The following is a 21052-nucleotide window of genomic DNA, read 5'->3' on the forward strand; positions in this document are numbered from 1 at the left end:
TTTGGGGTATTGTTATTCGACAGATAATTAGGTGATAAATATTCGTCACCGTTGAAGGTCTACGATGAAACTAATTTACCGCTCCACAAATAGGCTTGTGTATTAGGCTTGTAGGGCTTCTAGCATTGTAATCACACGTTGGTGGTTTGCGGATCATTCCGCGCCGCTGTTCAACTTTTGTCCATGTTTAAGGAATTTGTGCAGAGATAGCTTGGTGCTATGGAAAATTATTTTTTCATGCCGGTGGGTATGCGGTATGCCTTAGTATTACCTATCTTGTTAAATTGTTAACAAATTTTATAACTTGCATTGTACATATGTCATGCGGATTGACAATTTACAAGATCAATACCCTAAAAAAAATTGCCATTGTATTTTGCATATCAATTTTTAAATTTTTGGAAAAAATGTGCATATGTAAACTAAGGGTGTTTATTGGACGGGCTGGACCGGGATGGTTATGAGAAAATATAACCCGTCCGGTTAGTGGGGCGGGCTAGTTAGTGGAACGGGCTGTTAGTGGGCTGGGTGATTCCGGGTTCTAGTGTGCCCGTCTGGGTTCGGGCCTATTTGGTTTGAACCGGGACGTTTTTTTTTTGTGTGTGTATTATGTTTTCTAGTTCAATGTAATTGATACTTAAGTGTTTGCAAACTTCTAAATATACTTTTAAAGTTTAAACTTTAAAGTGTTAAATTTGAAATTTGAATTTTAAAATTTTAAAATTGAAATTAAGTGACTACATAAAATTATTTAATAAGACCAATATGTAAGGATCAAATTTCAAATGCTTTCATTTCATATTTTCACTGTATAATAATACTTCAAATTAACTTGCAAGCTCTATTTTAATTTTTTCATTTTTGAACTTGCAAATTAAAAGTTTACAACAATTAAAAGTTTAGTGTTTACTACTGTCAAATGCTAATAAGAGCAAATTGTCTAATAAACTAACACATTAAACTTAAATAAGTCTAATAAATTCAAAATAACACAAATTGTCTCAAATCAACTTAATCACGAATTACTAGAGGACGCTCAAGACAACCCTCTGATATGCTTCCTTAAACCATATGTGCGCTCCCACTTGCGATGAACATTAAAGACTCGACCACGGTTCTTGCACTCTACTTTGCGAACTTCTTCATTTTCTTCTACTACCTCAAAGTGTTCCCAAACATGTGAGCGCACTCTAGAAGCACGAGACATGCTTGAACTTGAAACTAACAAAAATGGTAACCACACTTCATTTGAAAATTGTAATTTTGTAGTGGCTACCATAAATACTTGATAAAACTTGAAATAATAATTAATTGAGAACTTGAGAGCAATAAGCAATTCAATAATCAAGAGGAAATTGATAGAGAATTAGAGTAGGAGAAGAGAGCAAGTTGTGAGAAAAAATGAAGAAGATGGGGAGTTAGTTGTTGTTTTTAGAAGGCTAAAAATATAATTTATTAATTATTAGGGGTGGGGGACTATTTTAGCAAGGAGTAGGCCGAAATGGCTAAAAGTGCAAAAAATGACCGTTGCCCAACAGTCATTTTTTATTTTGACCATTGGCAGCGGTCAGAATTTTAAAAAAAAAATTGCAACTTAAACCGGACTGGAACACGGTTAAAACCCTCGAACGGGTTATCGGGCTAGCCAGGTTCCAGTGCACCAGTAGCCAAAAAAGGTCCGACCCCGTCAGGCACAACTCCTACCCCAACCAACCCATCTCATTCCTTACAGAATGACCGAATTGAACCGGATTGTTAGTGGGTTGGTCCATCTCGATTAACACCTTTAATGTAAATTATGTACTATAAAAATATATCATTTATATTACTACAAATGTTATACAACGTATTATTTCACTTCCTCTTAGTTCAAGCTATTACTTAATAACTGTTTTTTTTTTTAAATTATCGATGCCTCTAGAAAGAAAGTATTCTTTTGCATTGCACTTTTTTATGTCTAAGGTTCAATGTTGTTTTGAACAAGTAACTCGTCTCGAGCAATGCTTTAAAGTTTCAAGCCTTTCTCGATCAAACCAATCCATTTTCGACAAGTCTTTCAGAATTGGAAGAACAAAAATTAGATATATTTTTATAATTAAAAAAGTTACTAGTAGTATATAATATTAAATTTGTTATAAAATAAAGACCGTAAAGTAAAGAAACCGAAGACAAGTATAGAGGGAGATTGATATTTTTATTCAACTTCAAACTGTTGTTCATAATGAACTGACTCCTCTATTTATAGAAGAAAGGAAGCAGCTGCGAGGCTTTTCAGGAAGCAGCTGCAAGGCTTTTCTTTAGCTGCTTGTAAGTTGTCTGCATAAATTGCTTGCAACCTGCCTGTTTAATATGAAACTGCTGCAAATCATTTCATTGAGTTGCTTGCAACCTGCCTGCATCAGCTGCTTGTAGATAAATTTCAACATAGTACTAAATGGATAATCTTCTTCAGGAAGATTATCTATAGCAGAGTAATAAATGGACATCCACAATATAATATTTTCATAACACTCCCCCTTGGATGTTCACTAAAAGATAATGTGCCTCGTTAAAACCTTACTAGGAAAAATCCAGTGAAAAAATTCTAGTGAAGGAAAAAGAGTACACGTATTTAGTAATACGCATTTCTAACTGGCTCATTAAAAATTTTATAAGAAAAACCCCATGAAAAAAAGCTTAGTAAGGAAAAAAGGGTACAACGCGTATTTCACTCCCCCTGATGAAAATCTTGTTTCAAATATTTGAGTCTCCGCATTCCACTCTTGTATACCATTTTCTCAAAAGTTGAAGTTGGCAAAGATTTAGTGAACAAATTTGTTGGATTGTCACTTGAACGGATTTGTTGCACATCGATGTCACCATTTTTCTAAAGATCATGAGTATAGAATAATTTTGGTAAAATGTGCTTCATTCTATCTCCTTTTATAAATCCTCCCTTTAATTGGGCTATGCATGCAGCATTGTCTTCGTATAAAATTGTGGATCTTTTATCACATTCCAAACTATATTTTTCTCGAATAAAATGAATCACTGATCTCAACCATATGCATTCCCTACTTGCTTCATGAATAACTATTATCTCAGCATGATTTGAAGAAGTAGCAGCAATAGATTGCTTTGTGAAGCGCCATGATATGACAATACCTCCACATGTAAACACATACCCGATTTGAGATCGAACTTTATGGAGATCGGATAAATAACCTACATCTGCATAACCAATATGATCTGCACCACCTTTGTTAGCATTGGCAAGATACATAAGTGCACCAATTGCACTAAGATAGAGTATTTCAGGACCAAGGAGTTCCTCATCCTCTTCTGAAGGTCAGAACGGATCCTTATTCACTTCAAGTGATCGAACACCTATTTGGTGTACTTAATGGGTGCGCTTTGTCCATGTAAAAGTATTTTAAGATATTTTCTGTATAGACAGACTGATGGATAAAGATCTCGTCTGCTAAATATTCAATTTGCAGACTAACACAAAGTTTTTCCTTTTGGAGCTCTTCTGGAGTTCCTGTGATATTTATGCCATTAACATAAACATCACGTATAACAAACTTTGATGTTGTTTTCTTTGTAAAAATGCATGGAAAAATGCCATCATTTATATAACCGTCATTCATCAATTCAGTGAGGTGATTATACCACATGCGCCCTGATTGTTTTAATTCATACAAAGATTTTTGTAATCTGATTGAGTATATTTCTTGAGACTTTGAATTATATGCTTCAAGCATTTTTAAATCCTTCGGGGATCTTCATTTTGACTTAATCAAATGAGTCATAGAGGTTATGACTTGTATTTAGATGGCATGACATCTTCAGGTGTCTGGACTACAGGTCCGATCCTCACAATCATTTATAATATTGTGTACTATATTGTATCAAATATATCGCCGACGATCATTTTGTATCGGTTCCTAAGCGGCATAACTTGTTGAGATCTCATCACTTTCTTTATTTTCAGGTACCTGAACTTCTTCTGGAGTTTCATGAAATGTTATATCGTGGGCTCTTCTAGAGCTCATTGCTCATTTCCTCCTCATTATGATCACTTGCTCCTATCCTTTTCAAGGATTGTTACCTTTGGAACCGATCGGTTTACTACGCTTCATGCGTGCAGTAAAGTTTATCCTTCAGGGATTTTAATTTTAATAGGAGCATTTGCAGCTGAAATATGATATTTAATTTTGGATCAACAAATGCTTCTGGCATTTGACTTGAATTATCTTCTAAGCGATGATCATATTAATGATAATTCGATTCATATAGCATATTTTTCAGCTGTTTATTTCATCCCTCAAATGTTAGAAAAACTAACTCATATCCCCAATCTTCTTTGAAAAATACATCTTTGTGCATCGTGGTAGAGAAATTAATCATATACCACACATCAAAAGTTATTAGATAATAATAAAAATATTTGGTTTCTGATCCTAAACCAATTGAGAGGGAATGACTTATCATATTTTGTTGGTCTGATGCATACAAGTGCTGCTATATGCAATTTAGAAAATCTTAGACCAACACATGAAGTTTTGTTCTCATAAGAAACAGTTTAGCCATTAATATGAGGTATTCAATGCTAAACTAGCTTGGATATAAACCAGCATCATCAAGATGAACTATCTTGATTTTATAATCTGAAAATTATGCTATTAATTGAGAAAGACAATTTCAAATGTAAAACTGCAGGTTGACAATAAACATACACGTAACCATCTTATATATGCATCTATAAGTGGTTCACATGATAGGTGAATGGGCTCATATTCACCTTTTATATATTTCAGAATTCGGGAATTTTAGTCCCAACTTTAGTTGGTATAATCAAGTTATTATAAGAACAAGCCACCCAAGAGAATTCTTGAAGAATCTTATAATTCTTCAGTATATGCTTATCTGAATTCTCAAATAGCTCATTTAAAAATGGCAAATGAAAACTTCAAGTTTATCATGGCATGTGCTATCTCTAAGTAAACTTCTGGTTTACTATGGCATAAACTTTTGCATCAGTAAACTTCTGATTTACTGTGGCTACTTTTGTATCAGTAAATTTCTAATTTACTGTGGCTGCTTTTGCATTAGTAAACTTCTGGGATACTGTGATACATGATGTAGTACAAATTTGAAGAATAAGGCGGGTAACTTCTCACATACATATTTACCCCATATGATTGTGGGAACATGAAGATTTTCAATCTTTCAATCATTTGTAGTCTCAATATGATAGCCATTTGTATTAGTAAACTTCAGGTTTACTACAACATATGTTTTGACCATGATCATATAATATGAATGACATATTTGTATATAAGCTCTTCGAGAGCCTTCCTTTATTATCCACAATCTAATATTTACCAGACACTACTGGTGTCATGTGTCTTCTAGACAAACAATTAGCTCTTCAGGAGTTGTTGACACATTTTGTACTATCAAATATTGCTCAGACACTTCTGGTATTATGAGAGAAAATTATAACCAAATGAACAATATAAAACTAATTCTAAATCTATAAATGACGAAAATTAAGAATTTTAATATTTCTATTACTAACTTTGTGACAAATATCTCCTTCAAGGAGAAATATCATTAACATCTGAATATTTTGTATCAATACGGCAATCACATAGTCATTGCATCTTTTAAGGAAAGATACACGAGTTGTTATTTCTTTCGGGGAACTCAATAACTAACCATAATATATTAATGTGGTTGTAGTAGAAAGCATTCTACAAGAATTTTTTTGCCTTAGAATGATACTTAATAAAATTATCCAAGATATTTTACGTACAACAGGTACGTGCGACAATGATTTTTATGCCACAAAAATAATATTTATATCATTTGTTATTCTAGCTCTTCCGGAGGTGAGTTGTGGTATTTCTTCATTCACTACAGGGAATGAAAATGTGCTTCAAAAATAACTTTGAATAGCTCATTATTTTATTTACACACAAAAAGATACAGTTTCATAATATTTTCCTGCTTTGGGAGAAAATTTCAATTGTGTTACTTCTTCAGGAGCAAATTAAAATACGAAAAATTGAGTATATATTCTCTCAATCATATTACCTCTTCTGGAGGTGAATTGTAATATATTTACATAAAGAGCACGTTCATATTTACAACTTTATTAATATTATCACATTCACTTCAGGGAATGGATTAATATTTATCAAAAATTCTCATCCTTCAGGAAATCGAATATAATTATCTGAACGCGCATTAATCACATCAATTGTGATGCTTCAACCTCTTTTAAAATATTTACTACTTCAGGAGCAAATCGAGGCGTGCATGTAATATAGAGAATATTTTTCTAGCTTATCTTTAATTGTAACCACCAAAAGCCTAAATTATCACTTCTGGTTGTCATAGGCATATACCACTTCTGGTGGTTAACAAAATTTAGTTACAATGAGATATATGAAACATAATCACTTCTGGTGGTTGTATATTTCTTGCAAACTCTGCTGGAGTTTAAGTGGATCTAATAATGTTATCCACTTTGTAATCCTTTATTAAGATAATTAGGATGAAAACAAATACCAAAATAGGTACTATATACGTAACATATAACAAAGCAAGCGATGATAGTGATATTAAAATATAAGCAAAAGGCTCAAATTAAATTACGCAAATTTGGCCACACCAGATGTAAGTGATATCTATATCACTACTGTCAAGAAGAAAAACTCACCACCTCAAGGATATAATCTGCCATATGATGCTCGTTATAAACAAGATCTAACCACAGACATAAGAGTGTCGCCTTACTTCGGAGACAAACACACCTCAAGGATATAATCTGCCATATGATGCTTGTTATGAACAAGATCTAACCACAGACATAAGAGTGTCGCCTTACATCAGAGACGAACACTGAAATAGAAATTAAATTCGAAGTACGTACTCAAAATGGTAGAGCCTCGCGCTGATAACGTGTTATAAAATAAAGACTGTAAAGTAAAGAAATCGAAGACAAGTATAGAGGGGGATTGATTTTTTTATTCAACTTCAAACTGTTGTTCATAATGAACTGAAAACTTCTCTATTTATATAAGAAAGGAAGCAGTTGCGAGATTTTTCAGGAAGCAGCTGCAAGGTTTTTCTTTAGCTGCTTGTAAGGTGTGTGCATGAACTGTTTGTAATGTGCCTGTTTAATAAAAAACTGCTGCAAATCATTTCATTAAGTTGCTTGCAACCTGACTGCATCTACTTGTAGATAAATTTGTACTAAATGAATAATCTTCTTGTTAGCGAATTCGTAACAAAATCCCCGTTATTAAGGAAAAAGAATTGTTTTAACAATGATTCACGGTTTGGAACGGTAGGACTATTTGCTTATATGTTTTCAAGCAAAAAAAGGACTTCAAATTCTGACGCGAATTTCCAACTAAACTAGCCTCCGATTTCCACTTGCTTCTCAAACATCTCTTCCTCCGGCGAAGTCGAGTTGTAAGTCCCCCTCTTTATATCTCTCTGTATTTGAAAAAGGAAAACCCTAAATCCCTCTTCCCAATTGTTTAATTTAAATTTTTTTTTTTGTTTTTAATGGTAAACTCAAAAAAAAAAATCTCATTCTGTTCCCATGCTTTGTACTGCTCCGCTGCTTAAACAAATTGTCGACTTCGATTTCTCATGTTTCTTGTTTGGAGGCTCATGTAATAGATGGCTCTGAAATTGTGAATATTTAGATTATTAAGATAATATATAAGACCGTAAAATATGCTATTTTCTTTTTATTTTTATTGTTACTATTCAGCATTTGGGATTATTGGAGGTCAAGATTTACAACTGATTCTAATTCCTAACCAATAATTGAATAACATCCCGATTATATCTAATACAGTCTAAACAATCGGCCCTTGAGGTTTGTTTGGTGTGCTATTGAACTGACTTTTTAACATCTGTAACAATTAGAAATTTTCCGCTTATACTATATACTTTTAAGCAAGAAATCTGTTTGTCTGAGCTCAGCATCTTATGTTAGCTGATACTGCTAGTTCCAAGCTTGGATAAAGGGGGCGGTTGTAGAGTAGGTTGTCCATTCAGACTAAAACTAGTCAATTTATCAATCCTCAGCGAATTATGAATCTTCACAGAATTCAAAAACTAGGTGTTGTTGTGCTGGGTTTTTTATTGAAGGTGATGTCCCTGCTAACTTATGCGCACCTCGACTATTCCTTCGTGTGCTTGCTACCTTGCACCAATACAGGTACTGGATAACTCTGCCTACCAAGCTTTAGACGGGTGGGAAGATATCACCTAGTGTGTTTTGCCTTGATTGGAACTTGGACTTGAGACCTCATGGTTCTTCTTCGTTGTTGTACTATGTTATAAAAAAAGGTCTGAAATTGTCCAATTTTGTTGAAGCAGAGAGCTGTCAAGGACAGAGAGAGCACAGTGATATTCCTGGGAGAGAAAAATGGTATTTTTTTTCCTGATCTCTCTTTCTTAGTGCTGTATATACTTGGTGTCTGCTTTGTTTTCTCCAATTGTTCTACAGTGGAAAGTTTATTTACCTTATTGGAATCAATTCTTATTTGAGGTTTTTTCTCATATATTTATTTGGTCTATATTCTGGCTGGGTTTTGCCTCTGACCCACTCTGTTTTCCAGTTGTTTTTCTCATATTTCAAGGATCTGGTAGGCAGAGAAGTGACTGTGGAACTGAAGAATGACTTGGCTATCCGAGGAACACTACATTCAGTTGATCAGTATCTGAACATTAAGCTTGAAAACACGAGGGTTGTTGACGAGGACAAGTACCCCCACATGGTAATTATTCCTTGTTCTCCTCCAATCGTGTGGGTTGGGTGGGACAATTAACATTTAGGGTTCATTTTATTTATGAGCTATGTTGTGTTCTTCCATCTTTGTTCTTCTTGTTAGATATCATCGATTTCATCTGTGAAAATAAGTGGCCATGCATTTCATTTTGTTCATTCTTTCATCTTCTCTCTTTGTGTGTGTACGATTGGTTGAGAACCTCTGATTGGCTCTCTCTCACTCTCTCAATTGAAGAACTTGTGAATTGGTTCTTTTTGGTTTTGTTATGCACTAGGAGGACATGATATTTTTCTCCTCCACAATAGTCTTTAGTTGTGAACCCTGATAGTTTTTGCTAGAACTTTTTACTGTTGGTTGGATATTTGAATTAAGGAGGGCCAATTTGAAGTACTGATGTCGTGTGAAGAAGGTCAATTTGAAGTATTAACTTCTCTCTGTGTCTAAAATTCTGGTCACTGAGGTTCACAAAGATATGAGATTCTTTTTGTAGTTTTAATCTATGGTTATGAGCTTTGTCGATCACTATGACTATGATTGTTTGGTGGCTCTGTTCTGCTAAGGCCTAGTGTTTGTTAATATTTGCTATAAGCTATGCTATGATCTATTCACCTTTCTGTTTAATGTAACTACTTATGTTACTTGAAGGCATCTAGCTTTACATTCTTTGACCATTTGGACACTAAGAATTTCTTATTCCAAGGCTAAGAACTTGTAAGTACAAGAATCCAATATCACTGTAACTATTGTAGTGCTGGGGAAAACCTTAACTAAAGAATTTTGTGTCTTACTCAACCTGGTAGCCGCATAGAAGTCAATAGAATGGTGAACCTTATGCTCTATGTATAACCACCATGATATAGCCTGTGGTTGGGTGAAATATGATGGCTTCTCCAAATAAATGACCTTGTGTTGTTTCGTTTTGAGTTGTCGTCTTCTTCTTTTTTTTTTTTTTTTTTCCTTGGGTTGAAAATCTTCTATGGCTTTAACAAATTGAATTTGTTGTCTCGTTGGTGCCTTGATGTCTTACCAATTTGGAACCAAAGCATATGTAGTAAATTCAGAGGCGGATCCAGGATTTGATAACTACGGGTGCCACTATTTTATGTAAACTTACCACTTAACATGTGATAACCAAACTGAATATATTTGGTCCTTTACTTGAAATCATGAAAAAAAAAAATAACATTAACTAGATTAAAAAAGGGTTGTACAAAGAGAGGAAATACAAAGATGAACATAAAAGAAAGAAAATGAAAAAAGGGAACAAGCGAGGTGGAGAGGAACATTAAAATTGAATTGATAAGATGAGTGAGGCAAGTATCGATCTTGGGCCTTGCGCCTGGTAAGAGAAACTTGGACCACGGAACCTAACTTCACTTTGTGACTGAGGGTGCCACACTCTAATTATGAACGCTTTTTACGTGAAAATACCAGTGTACTCCCTCCGTTTCAATTTAGTTGAGGTAGTTTGACTCAGCACAGAGTTTAAGAAAAAAAAGAATACTTTTGAAACTTGTGGTTTTAAAAGCTTAAGGGGTAAAAGCTTTGTGGAGCCATGACATTTGTGTGGTTATAAAAGCTTCTCATTAAGGGTAAAATGTTAAAATGAAGAGTTTAAAGTTGAATTATTTCCAGTTGTAGAAATGTGTCATTCTTTTTGGAACGGACTAATAAGGAAAGTGTGTCATCTAAATTGAAACAGAGGGAGTATATATGAATTTTTACTCGAGCGACCCGGTGGCGTACCACCCCCTTTCCTGTACATAGATCCGCCACGGGTGGTAATGTTAATTTTCAATGTTGCAACTTTTAGTCTCATTGGCCCGGAATTACTTTTGCATCATGTTTTCTAGATACAAAAGTTGGAACTGGAAGCAACTATCTCTGTAGGCCCATAAAATATGACTAGGTGCACGAAATTGGAACCGGAATCAACAATCAGGATAGGACCACGAATTATGAATATCCTAGACGGTGCTAGGGATAGCAATGGGGGGAATGGTAGATGCTTCACCCTCCTAACCTAGGCCTGCCCGGGGCAAACTTCTCCGTCCCCCTCTGACCCTGCTGCACTTTTCCCGCTAGGTTGGGTTCCCTCATGTTTCGCCTTGTGAATCGTTTTTTTTTTTTATTCACTTATCCAGCTCGCCCTCATCTGAATTAAAGAAAACATATGTCCTTTGGCCCATTCCACGTAGGCAAGCACCCACTTCCTTGTAGAGTAGGAAGGAGATCTCGGTAGAGCTGCAGCTTGATTAATCCTATAGATTGGGATGTATAGTTATAAAAAGAAAGATTATTTCGCCACTGTAAAGATGACGGTCTCTTTTCTATTTATATGGCAAGCCCTGGAGCCATCAACCTTTCCTAGTCGTCAGTTTCTTATACGCTATATTCCTATTCTGTAAAATGTTATTTCTCGCAATTTTAAAGGTATGAACCGGTATTGTAAATAGCGCTCGCCTCAGCGCTAATAGCATGAGGTGACACGAAGCAGAAGCCCATCGCTATTTTCAGCTGAGGTGTTGCGAAATTAGAAAAGTGGCGAGGAGGCGTCAGTGGGGCAAGGAGGTGACAATGTGACAGAAGCGTCGTTTTTTTTAAAAAAAAAAAAAGACTCTTCTCTTCTTCTTCTCACCTTTCTGTTCTTAAAAAAAAAGACTCTTCTCTTCTTCTTCTCACCTTTCTGTTCTTCTTTCTTCCTCTGTTTCTCTATTTTCTCCTCTGATTTTCATTTTTTTCTTTTCAGTGCCAGACTTTTAGTGTAAAATTGATGAATTATTGACTATCTTGTTCTAGACTTTTAGTATCTACTATCTACTTTTAGTTTTTGAATTGAAATATTTGCTAATATGTTATTGCTATTGAGTTTTTGGTTATTTATATATGCAAATTTAACACACACACACACACACACATATATATATATATATATATATATATATATATATATATATTAATTGGCACTTCACTTCAAAAAAGCAAGCGCTTCGCTTCTCGCCTCAGTGAATCGGGCCCTCGTCGCTTTTTGTCGCCTCGCACTCCAAAACACTGGTATGAACATTTTCGTATTGACATCAGGTTTTCCTCAAGTGTGCAAGGGTATGTATTTATTCAGTATGGATGAAAAACTGAAACTATTCCAAAGTGAAAGGGATCTCGACTAGAAGTAGGTTGCTCATAGTTACTGGCCTAGTATGTCTAGTTTTTTCACTCTTCCTTCGCTTAAACATACTTACCTTTTTCTTGTCTCTTTTCTTTTGTCCCTAGTATTTTCTTCTTTTTGTGTTTTGGTACTCATTTCATTTCTCGCTGATAAAACTGTTTTTGATGGTGATAGAAATCAGTCAGGAATTGCTTCATCAGAGGATCAGTGGTGAGATATGTGCAGTTACCTCAGGATGGAGTTGACATAGAACTACTTCATGATGCTACAAGGAGAGAAGCTCGGGGTGGCTGAAATCTGGACTTTGAAATACTGTCCATTTTCACATTTTCAGTTGGATGAATCGGTATATACTGATTTTTCTTGCTGTTCAGTGTAATTCTAGATGCATGTTGCATGTAGTAGTTATGACTACTGCAAATTAACAGTGGATATGAATGTTGACCCTAAGACATTTCTCAGTCTTTTGACAAAATTAAGAATGTTAAAAACGCCCGAGATCCTTCCGTAGTGCCACTTTTTTCGGGGAAATGTTACCTACCAATGGAAAAATCGTTCTTTAGGACCATACAAATGTTCTAGTTATATGTCTATCTTCAGGAGACGTAAAATATGAGATCTTTGGAGGATCATCATCTTCTATTCAAATGGTCGTGGAGATTATTTTCTCCTCACACTAAAATGCAAGTTTTGCTGTGCTAGAGGTTAGATAACATAATACCAACAAAAGTTATGTGGAAGGCATTAATAATACAAAAGTTATATCGTGTTTTGCTCATATTTTACGGGTTTAGAATCAATAGTTTTGGTTTAGAAAGAATTAGAATATTAGCAAAGAATATAGAGTTAGAAATAGAATTATATTTTAGTGATAATAATACGTATATATAATACGTGTTTAAATTCTGAAAGCTACATGTTTCGATCTCATGATTTAATGTAATTCTTTTTAGTGACATTAAATGAAATAAGGTATGAACGTATTCAACATCGAGCACTTAATAAACATTAGAAAAATAACGGTATAAATCTTCAAAGTTTATTAAGTAATGTTGTATACGGTAAAAACCGGTTAGTCATTCGTACGAACTGGTCGAAATGGTAATGCATTGGATCGGAGAAGCGTATTCATAATATCAGGTTGAGGTCCGAAGTCAGGTCACCGAGCTTCGAGCCCTAGGGACCGATGTCGAGCTCGATATCATTATCGAGCTCGAACCCAAATCTAACTATGATGCAAAGTGAAGTTATCGAGCTTATGGGGCAGAGATCGACCAACACTGACCCCGAATCAATACAAGGATCCGAGTCAAAATCGAGCTCGAGTCAAGATCGAGAGCTCGAGTCAATATCGAGCTCATAAATAAGAGTCGTTGCAATCCCACTAGAGGAAAGAATCCTGTCGGGAATTATGGAAAAGCTGATTTATCATGGGTCTCCCACTATGTATTTTTAATTATATCTAAAGTAGGATCCCTCAATTATAAAGGGAATGGTTATTATTTCTGTAAGGACCAAGTTTTGCATACATGGTAACTGAGATATCATACACTCCTATGTTGAAGAGTTATCCTTTTTTAGCTTGATAAATTGATTCATCTTGCTTAATCTATAAATCATCTTCTTTCCAACTTTGCTTATTTTTCATTCTCTACAGTCAACATTTGATATTTCTATTCATTCTTACGATTTGTGTCAAGTTATACCACATACCCTTAGAACTACATACAAATTTAACTCTATCCGTTTTTCGGGTAAATAGTTTGGCGCTCACCGTGGGGCTAAGGATAACAGTGACTATTTGACACGAATCTCTGAAATACTGGTCGTTTCACGCTTATTTTGAAGCATCTCTGATTTCATATTAGCAACAACGAACTCCCGATCAATGGCCTTGCCTATCGACAACGAAGCTGGCCTTCAAGATGAGAACAATAACTTGGCGCCCGGTGGCGAAAGGCCGCTCGTCAACGCCGTTGGAGCTCGAATCGAAGTACCATTGGACGTTAACTCACATGTGGCCATCGAGGCAGGCCAACGTTCTGAACCGGAAAATAGCATTCATCGTGGTACTTGATCTGCATCTCGAGATACCCATAACGTTGAAGAAAACGGAGTCAGCTTGCATATGATTTTCGAAATGTTGCAAGCTCAACAGGTAGCAATAGATCAGTTGCAGAGTCAAACCCAGATACCGAGCAGGCCGGAGTCCAATCCGCCACGAGAAGTCACTCACAAAATAGAACTAGCTGTAGTGAGGTCAAATGAGCAAGAATCGGGGACTAATCCCGAAATTGTTAAGATGTTCGAAGAACTGACGAAATGAATAGAATCAGGAGAAAAGAGGATCGAAGAAAACAACAAAAGGGTGGAAACGTACAACTCCAGGGTTGATCAGATCCCGGGGGCAGCCCCGATATTGAAAGGCTTAGATTCCAAAACATTCGTATAGAAGCCTTTCCCCCCGAGCGCGGCCCCTAAACCAATCCCAAAGAATTTTCGCATGCCCGAAACGACCGACCCCAACGAACATGTCACCTCTTACACATGTGCCATTAAAGGAAATGATCTAGAAGATGATGAGATCGAATCTGTATTATTGAAAAAATTCGGTGAAATCTTGTCGAAGGGGGAAATGATATGGTATCATAATTTACTATCTAACTCTATTGATTCTTTTGTTATGCTTGCAGATTGTTTCGTAAAAGCACATGCCGGGGCCATAAAAGTCGAGACCCGGAAGTCGGACCTATTCAAGGTAAGACAAAAGGATAACGAGATGCTAAGAGAATTTGTATCTCGTTTCCAAATGGAAGGAATGGATCTACCACCAGTCACAGACGATTGGGTTGTTCAATCTTTCACTCAAGGTCTGAATGAATGAAGCTCGATGGCTTCACGGCGACTGAAGTAACCTAATCGAATACCAGCTATTACTTGGGCTGATGTGCACAATCGGTATCAATCTAAAATAAGGGTCGAAGATGACCAGTTGGGTTTCGGGTCTGGTTTTAAAAGAGATACCGATCGAGAACCAAGGTCAAGCAAGGATCGATACCGGCCATACAACGGAGATCATCGGGGTAGCGAACTTTCACGTAACCCCATACGAGGTAAAAAGAGAAATGATCGAAGCCAAGGGTCTCGGGGGACTGATGAACGGAAATGGGTTCAATAGGCATACCGGACCTAAGGAAGTACCACAGTTATCAGAGTATAACTTCAGCATCGATGCATCCGCCATCGTGTCGGCTATCGGACGCATCAAGGACAATAAATGGCCTCGACCCATGCAGATCAATCCTGCACAGAGGAAACCCAATCAAATGTGTGAATATCATGGCACCCATGGACACAGAACGGAAGATTGCAGGCAACTAAGAGAGGAGGTAGCCCGGTTATTCAATAAAGGGCACCTTCGAGAATTTTTAAGCGACAGAGCCGAAAACCATTTCAAAAACAGGGATTTCGGTAAACAAAACGAACAGGAAGAACCACAGCACGTCATCCACATGATCATCGGTGGCGTCGATACCCCTCATGGACCGGTACTTAAACACACTAAGACATCGATTATGAGAGAAAAACGATCTCGAACTTGGGATTATGCACACATAGGAACCATGTCCTTTAATGATGAAGATGCAGAAAGAGTCATGCAACCTCACAACGATGCACTGGTAATATCCGTACTCATGAATAAAACTAAAGTTAAGTGTGTGTTAATTGATCCAGGTATGCACGACCTAAACCGATGGGCCGCGACGGGTACCTGATATCTTACTCAACCGAGTATCAATATAATGTATCTTTTCGTATCATACTATCATAGATAACTGAGCCGGAGAGGCTGCCGTGAGATAAGTAGAATACAACATGAAATACCAACTTATACTTAAGACATACGGGCCTATAAGACCAAAATAACCACTCGTACACTGAACATAGGCCAACAAGGCCATACAATCTTTTGCGTACATGACATTTATCTACAAGCCTCTAAGAATACATAATTTTTATAAAGGTCGGGACAGAGTCCCGCCATACCAAACAATACACGTCTAAATCATACTGACCAAACAAGCAACTCCGGAGCAAATAGAAGGCACCAACATCTTCCGCTGAGCTGATAGCCTAATTGGAGGGCTCTCGACCTGTTTATCGTGACATGCGGGCATGAAACACAATGTCCCCAGAAAAAAGGGACGTCAGTACAAATAATGTACCGAGTATGTAAGGAATAAAAATCAGTAAACAATAGACATGAGAAAACATAGAGTAAAAGACTCGACATGTATGTCTGAATAACTCTGTGAATCATTTCATTTTTATAATGTCATGCATATGCGTATAAATGTCATACCATGCAAAGGTATATGCGTTCATAACATCATCAAGCCTCTGAAGGCATCCCATCATATCATTTCGGCCACTGTGGGCAAATCATCAACGTATATCAGGTGGTGGTGCGTATATAACGCCATAACCTTTTTCCATATCCCATATACATATAATATACGCGTATATAACACCATCTGGTCATGGGTCAATGTACATATATAAATGCATGAAATGCATAAGAAATACGTTAATAAGATTTCTCGAAATGTCATAAAAATAATATGCATGTCGGATAAACTATATCAAATGCGTATTTTTCTGAGACCCATGAACAGAAGATATAATAATAATTCACATGGGGAATCAATAACATAAACACCCCTAATACTTCTATGAATAGAGTCATTTATGGAAATTGTGCATTTGCTCGTTTCGTTTGTATCGTATTGATCATGCCAAAAAGAAAGAAGGGATAACCTTAACATACCTGGACCGATTCTCTTAGAATTTGGTATGGAATTGTTTTGCTTTCTTACTTACTCACGATCAGCCCACTCTACTTACACAAGAGATTCCATTTGTTGTCTTAAGATTTAGTCCCTTTTTGATATGCTACGCAGTGTTTTGCTGAAATTTCTATGAACATGAAGTTGAAATTTTCTTTGCTATAGGGGTTGGATAAGTGATGAATGTAAAATGGTAAAAGAGGCAAGAAAATGGCACAATCCGTGTGCTGTTAAAAATAGTAGCCTTTGCAAGATTATACATCTTACTTGAATTGTCTTTATCAAAGTGAATATGGGCCCCACTTAGGTATGACTTGGCCTACAATTATCTCCTAAAGATGTCACTTTTCACATGTATTAAGAGTCACTATATGGGCTTTAAATCAAGACCCCTTGGGCTGCCACGTTAGGTGGCTAATCAAATTTATACAAATAATCTAATTAATTAGTTAAACCCCATACTAAAATCACTAGTTATCCAATTATCCACATAATTAAGAATTATCTCAAATTACATAAAATACTACTCACTTTTAATACACTTTATACACCTTACTATCATGGCCACGTGGTACCTTGTATGACACTATTCCATAAATATCGGGTATTTTAGCTCGGACCGTATTTTACCCCAAAATGTCAAACTTTGACGAAATTCCTTTTCTTCGATTTGTTTTCCCTTTCTCCTTCACGAATTTACTTATCACTTGTTTGAAAAAGCATAATGCTTATAATCTCAAAATAATCTCATTCCCGAACTTCCATCAATTTACTTATGGCGTACTTTCACGTATGAAAACATAGGGTGTAACAAGGTAGCTCGACCAACATTATTATATCAAAGGTTGTAGAACAGCTCAGTCTATAGGACCGGGTCGTACCCGCAACCCTGGTTCTAAACGGATTCAATATGGCATGTGAAACTACCAAAGGCGAGATAATTCTGCCGATAAACGTGGCCGAGACTATCCAGGAAACGAAGTTCCACGTAATAGAAGGCGATATGAGATACAATGCCCTTTTTGGAAGGTCATGGATCCACAATATGAGAGTTGTACCTTCGACCTTCTACCATGTTCTTAAATTCTCAACATCGGAGGGAATCAAAACAGTATACGGGGAACAACCGGCCAATTCCGATATCCTCGCCTTCATCGACAAAGGGGTCGGGCTAGAAGGAGGAACGTAATGCCAAATATCAATCACAGACGTCAGCTTCGAACTAACTAGAAGATCAGAAGATTGACGAAGATGATGAGCAAGGGATCCCAAGATCTTTCGTGGTCCCCGATGATTCCGACGCTACCCAATCAACGGTCGAAGAACTGGAGAAAGTCGTACTAATCAAATATATGCCCGAACGAAAAGGTATACCTGGGAAAGGGATTAACCCCCGAACTCAGGAAAAAGCTTATTTGATTTCTTATTGATAATATAAATTGTTTTGCTTGGTCCCATTTAGACATAACAGGTATCCCACCGGATATAACAATGCATCGGCTAAGCCTGGACCCTAGGTTCAAACCGGTGAAGCAAAAGAGAAGACCCCAGTCCGAGGTAAAACATGCATTCATAAAGTACGAGGTAACTAAACTTCTCAAAATAGGGTCCATTCGGGAAGTGAAATATCCCGAATGGTTAGCCATTGTGGTTGCAGTCCATAAAAAGGGAACAAACTTAGAATGTGTGTAGATTATAAGGATTTAAACAAGGCATGCCCCAAAGATTCTTTTCCACTGCCTAACATCGATCGCATAATCGATGCCATGTCCGGCCACGAGATCCTTACTTTTCTCAATGCCTATTCCGGGTACAATCAAATCCAAATGAACCCGGAGGACCAAGAAAAGACTTCGTTTATTACCAAGCATGGAACCTATTATTATAATGTAATGCCCTTCGGGCTAAAAAATGCAGGAGCTACTTACCAACGCCTAGTAAATAAAATATTCGAGGAACAACTAGGTAAATCAATGAAAGTTTATATTGATGACATGCTAGTTAAGTCCCTGAGCGCAGAGGACCATTTGGCTCATTTGCAGGAAACATTCGAGAATTTAAAGAAATACAACATAAAGCTCAACCCCGAGAAATGTGCTTTCGGGGTCGGATCGGGCAAGTTTCTTGGCTTCATGGTATCGAATCGGGGGATCGAAATCAACCCCGATAAAATCAAGGCCATCGAAGACATCACCGTCATGGATAGTGTAAAAGCCGTGCAGAGGCTAACGAGACGGATTGCTGCCTTAGGCCGATTTATTTCAAGGTTGTCGGATCGAAGTCACAGATTTTTCTCTCTGTTCAAAAAGAAGAACGATTTCACCTGGACCCCGGAATGCCAACAGGCATTAGAGGAATTGAAACGATACCTATCGAGCCCACCACTGTTGCACACTCCAAAAACAGACGAGAAACTTTGCTTATACTTGGCAGTATCGAAAATCGCGGTAAGCGGTGTCCTAGTTCGAGAAGAGCAAGGTACGCAATTTTCCGTTTATTATGTAAGTCGAACCTTAGGGGAAGAAGAAACTAGATATCCACACTTAGAGAAATTGGCACTGGCGCTGATAAGCGCCTCTATAAAGTTAAGACCATACTTTCAATGTCACCCCATATATGTATTAACCACTTACCCACTTCGTAATATTTTACACAAACCCGAACTATCAGGCCGATTGGCCAAATGGGCCGTCGAACTCAGTGGGTACGATATCGAATATCAACCCCAGACGACCATAAAGTTTCAAATTTTAGCGAACTTCGTGGCCGATTTCATGCCAACCCTCGTACCCGAAGTCGAAAAAGAACTCTTGTTGAAATCGGGTACGTCATGGGGGGTATGCACTCTTTTCACAGACGGGGCTTCGAACCTAAAAGGGTCCGGGATAGGCATCGTTTTAAAGCTACCTACGGGTAGCACTATTAGGCAATCTATCAAAACTACTAGGTTGACTAACAACGAGGACGAGTATGAGGCCATGATTGCAGGTCTCGAGTTAGCTAAAAGCTTGGGAGCAATGGCCGTTGAAGCCAAGTGTGACTCTTTACTGGTGGTAAATCAAGTAAACAAAACCTTCGAAATTCGAGAGGATAGAATGCAAAGGTATTTGGACAAACTACAGGTAACTTTGTACCATTTCAAAGAATGGACTTTACATCATATACCTCGAGAACAAAACAGTGAGGCCGATGCACTTGCAAACTTGGGATCATCGGTCGAGGAAGATGAGATCAGCTCGGGGACTGTCATTCAACTCTCGAGGTTCGTGATCGAGGAAGGTCATGCTGAGATAAATTCTACAAGCTTAACCTGGGATTGGAGGAATAAGTATATTGAATATTTGAAGAACGAAAAACTCCCACCGGATCCTAAAATTTGAGGGCCCTACGAACCAAAGTTGCTCGATTCACATTGACTGCATATGGAACATTATACCGAAGGACATTCGATGGACCATTGGCAGTATGTTTAGGTCCAGGAGACACCGACTACATCCTACGTGAGGTTCACAAGGGTACTTGTGGAAATCATTCCGGTGCCGATTCATTAGTCCGAAAAATAATCAGAGCAGGATATTATTGGATCGATATGGACAAAGATGAAAAGGAGTTTGTTAAAAAATATGACAAATGTCAAAGGTTTGCACCGATGATCCATCAGCCCGGAGAGCAACTTCACTCAGTCCTATCCCCATGGCCATTCATGAAATGGGGAATGGATATCGTCGGCTCTCTGCCATTGGCCACAGGTAAAGCTAAGTTCATTTTATTTATGACTGACTATTTCTCTAAATGGGTTAAAGCACAACCGTTCGAGAAAGTGAGAGAGAAAGAGGTTATAAACTTCATCTGGGATCATATCGTATGTCGATTTGGGATACCCGCCGAAATAGTGTGTAACAATGGGAAATAATTTAACGGCAGCAAAGTGACAAAATTTCTCGAAGACCACAAAATAAAAAGGATATTATCGATACCGTATCACCCTAGTGGGAACGGACAGGTCGAATCAACGAACAAGACTATCATTCAAAACCTAAAGAAAAGGTTGATCGACGCTAAGGGAAAATGGAGAGAAATCCTGCCCGAAGTTCTTTGGGCATATCGAACAACATCAAAATCCAGTACGGGGGCTACCCCGTTCTCTTTAGTATATGGCTCCGAAGTCTTGATTCCAGTCAAAGTCGGGGAACCCAGTTCCAGGTATCGATATACAACAGAAGAATCAAATCACGAGG

General features: G+C 37.3%; 1 protein-coding gene across 3 annotated transcripts; it reads left to right on the forward strand.

The window, feature by feature from the left end:
• Nucleotides 1-7308: 7308 nt before the first annotated feature.
• Nucleotides 7309-12465, forward strand: LOC104094893 (sm-like protein LSM2). 3 transcript variants are annotated; one of them, XM_009600910.4, is made up of 4 exons: nucleotides 7309-7467; nucleotides 8389-8440; nucleotides 8631-8789; nucleotides 12142-12465. In XM_009600910.4, the coding sequence occupies exons 2-4, from the start codon at nucleotides 8438-8440 to the stop codon at nucleotides 12259-12261; spliced, it is 282 nt and encodes a 93-aa protein (XP_009599205.1). In that variant the 5' UTR covers nucleotides 7309-7467; nucleotides 8389-8437; the 3' UTR covers nucleotides 12262-12465. The 3 variants fall into 3 exon arrangements, with proteins under 3 accessions (XP_009599205.1, XP_009599206.1, XP_070044597.1); XM_009600911.4 differs by having other exon boundaries at nucleotides 7316-7467; nucleotides 8386-8440; XM_070188496.1 differs by having other exon boundaries at nucleotides 7321-7467; nucleotides 8228-8440.
• The last annotated feature ends 8587 nt before the right edge of the window (nucleotides 12466-21052 follow it).

Source organism: Nicotiana tomentosiformis, chromosome 1 (genome assembly GCF_000390325.3).
Source record: "Nicotiana tomentosiformis chromosome 1, ASM39032v3, whole genome shotgun sequence".
Lineage (NCBI taxonomy): Eukaryota > Viridiplantae > Streptophyta > Magnoliopsida > Solanales > Solanaceae > Nicotiana > Nicotiana tomentosiformis.

Coding starts and splice junctions, on each gene's coding strand:
- LOC104094893 (XM_009600910.4), top strand. Junction 8,790..12,141: donor AGGACAAGTACCCCCACATG/GTAATTATTCCT, acceptor TGATGGTGATAG/AAATCAGTCAGGAATTGCTT.